General features: G+C 57.2%; 1 protein-coding gene across 1 annotated transcript in view; it reads right to left on the minus strand.

The window, feature by feature from the left end:
• The window catches only part of LOC104161159 (nuclear RNA export factor 1-like), a gene marked incomplete at its 5' end in the record, with an annotated part of 4122 nt that overhangs the window by 160 nt on the left and 2294 nt on the right, over window positions 1-1668 (minus strand). The window contains 6 exons of the mRNA XM_009699490.1: window positions 32-139; window positions 284-372; window positions 474-543; window positions 628-708; window positions 873-977; window positions 1139-1222. Of these exons, the coding sequence (XP_009697792.1) occupies window positions 32-139; window positions 284-372; window positions 474-543; window positions 628-708; window positions 873-977; window positions 1139-1222 (537 nt within the window). The remainder of the gene's footprint in view (window positions 1-31; window positions 140-283; window positions 373-473; window positions 544-627; window positions 709-872; window positions 978-1138; window positions 1223-1668) is intronic.

Here is a 1668-nt window from a genome sequence, read left to right on the forward strand (position 1 = left end):
GAAGGGGTGAGGGGTTCAGGGTGGCACCCACCTCATTGCGAGAGAGGTCGAGGATCTTGAGGCCGGCGGCTTTCTGTGCCAGCTCGGACAGGTCGTCCAGGCGGTAGAGCTTGTTGCTGCTCAGGTTCAGGGATTGCAGCTGCAGGGACAGAAAAGGGGGTTACGGGGGAACAGAGAGGGGGGTTAGAGGGGGATACAGACAAGGGTTAAGGGGGGATACCGACAAGGGGGTTGGGGGGGCTGGGTGCTGCCACCGGAGCAGGGAGAGGCATCCCGTTCTCACCTCAGGGATGTTGTCTTCGATGATGCGCAGCACGACCAGCATGCAGCTCCGCTGGTTCAGCACCACGTCAATGCTCTGTGACACCAAATCTGGGGGAGAAAGTAGAAATGAGGGGGGAGGGTGGGTGAGGTGCTGCCCACCACAGCCCCTTCCTGCCCCTCGTATCCCCGGGGTGGTGAGCAGCACTTACCTGGGTCGACGCGGAGGCTCTTGAGGTCCAAAGCTCGCTGAGAACCATCATACCTCTTACTCATGCAGAGCTGGGACAACGCAACAAGGATGAGACCGAGCGGGCTCTGCCTCATTCCCTCCACCCAGAGCCTGCAGCCGCCTGCCCTGCTCACCTTCAGTTGCTCAATCTCCTCCGGTTTCAGCTCGTTCTGCAAGGACTGAGGAGGAGCTGATGCGTTGATAACTATCACCACCTACAAAAAGAGCGGAGCACAGCGTGAGGCAGAGGATGCTGGCAGCAAACGCACCCACGCAAGGCAGGGAGGAACGGCTGTGTCATAAGATCGCTCCCACAGGGAGTAGCCCCCAGCCCGTCCATCCCGACAGTGCGGAAGGAGGCGCAGGAGGAGCCGCACACCTTGTAGTTGTCCCTGTCGGTGATTTTACGGGAGACCTGCTTGAGGGCGCTGGCAGTGGTGGCATCCTCCACGTAGAACTGGGCCCGGTTGTGGTCGTAGTGGAACTGAAAAGGAGAAGGGTTCAGGTCCAGGCAGCAGCAACCACAGAGCTGGAGCACGGCTGACCTCTTGGGGGGCACGTGCCCCTGTCCCAGCTTGCCAGCCTGCCCCGACCTCCCCCAAAATGTGAAGTGAAACAAAACCCAGGAACCTGGGTCCTGCTCACCTCGACAGGAGTGAAGGGGACGCTGCAAAGGTTCTGGATGGAGCTCAGCAGCCACGACTTGTCGTATTTCTTCCCGTATGGGATCTAAGAGACAATTTTTGCCCCCTGTCAGGGTGCAGGCAGAGCACAGGCAGGGCTGGCAACAGCACAGGACACGTGGCTTGACTGGTCACGGAGGGACCATCACTGCCTTGGCCAGGCCACGCGTGTTGCAGCTGGGCAGGATGCAGCTGCGTTCTGCTTATACCCAGAAAAGGAAGAGAAAGGAGAAAGGGGAAAGAAAAGGAGAAAGGGGAAAGAAAAGGAGAAAGGGGAAAGAAAAGGAGAAAGGGGAAAGAAAAGGAGAAAGGGGAAAGGAAAAAGGAAAGGAGAAAGAAAAGGCGAAAGGGGAAAGGAGAAAGGAAAAAAGAAAAAAACCCTAGACTAGATCAGATCATTTAGTTGGCAAAAAGCTACAACGACCACGTAGTCCCACCGTCTGTCCACTTCAGAGCTGACCAAAAGTTAACGCATGTCATTAAGGGCACTGT

The sequence above is a fragment of the Cariama cristata genome, unplaced genomic scaffold (assembly GCF_000690535.1).
Source record: "Cariama cristata isolate BGI_N322 unplaced genomic scaffold, ASM69053v1 scaffold9664, whole genome shotgun sequence".
NCBI lineage: Eukaryota > Metazoa > Chordata > Aves > Cariamiformes > Cariamidae > Cariama > Cariama cristata.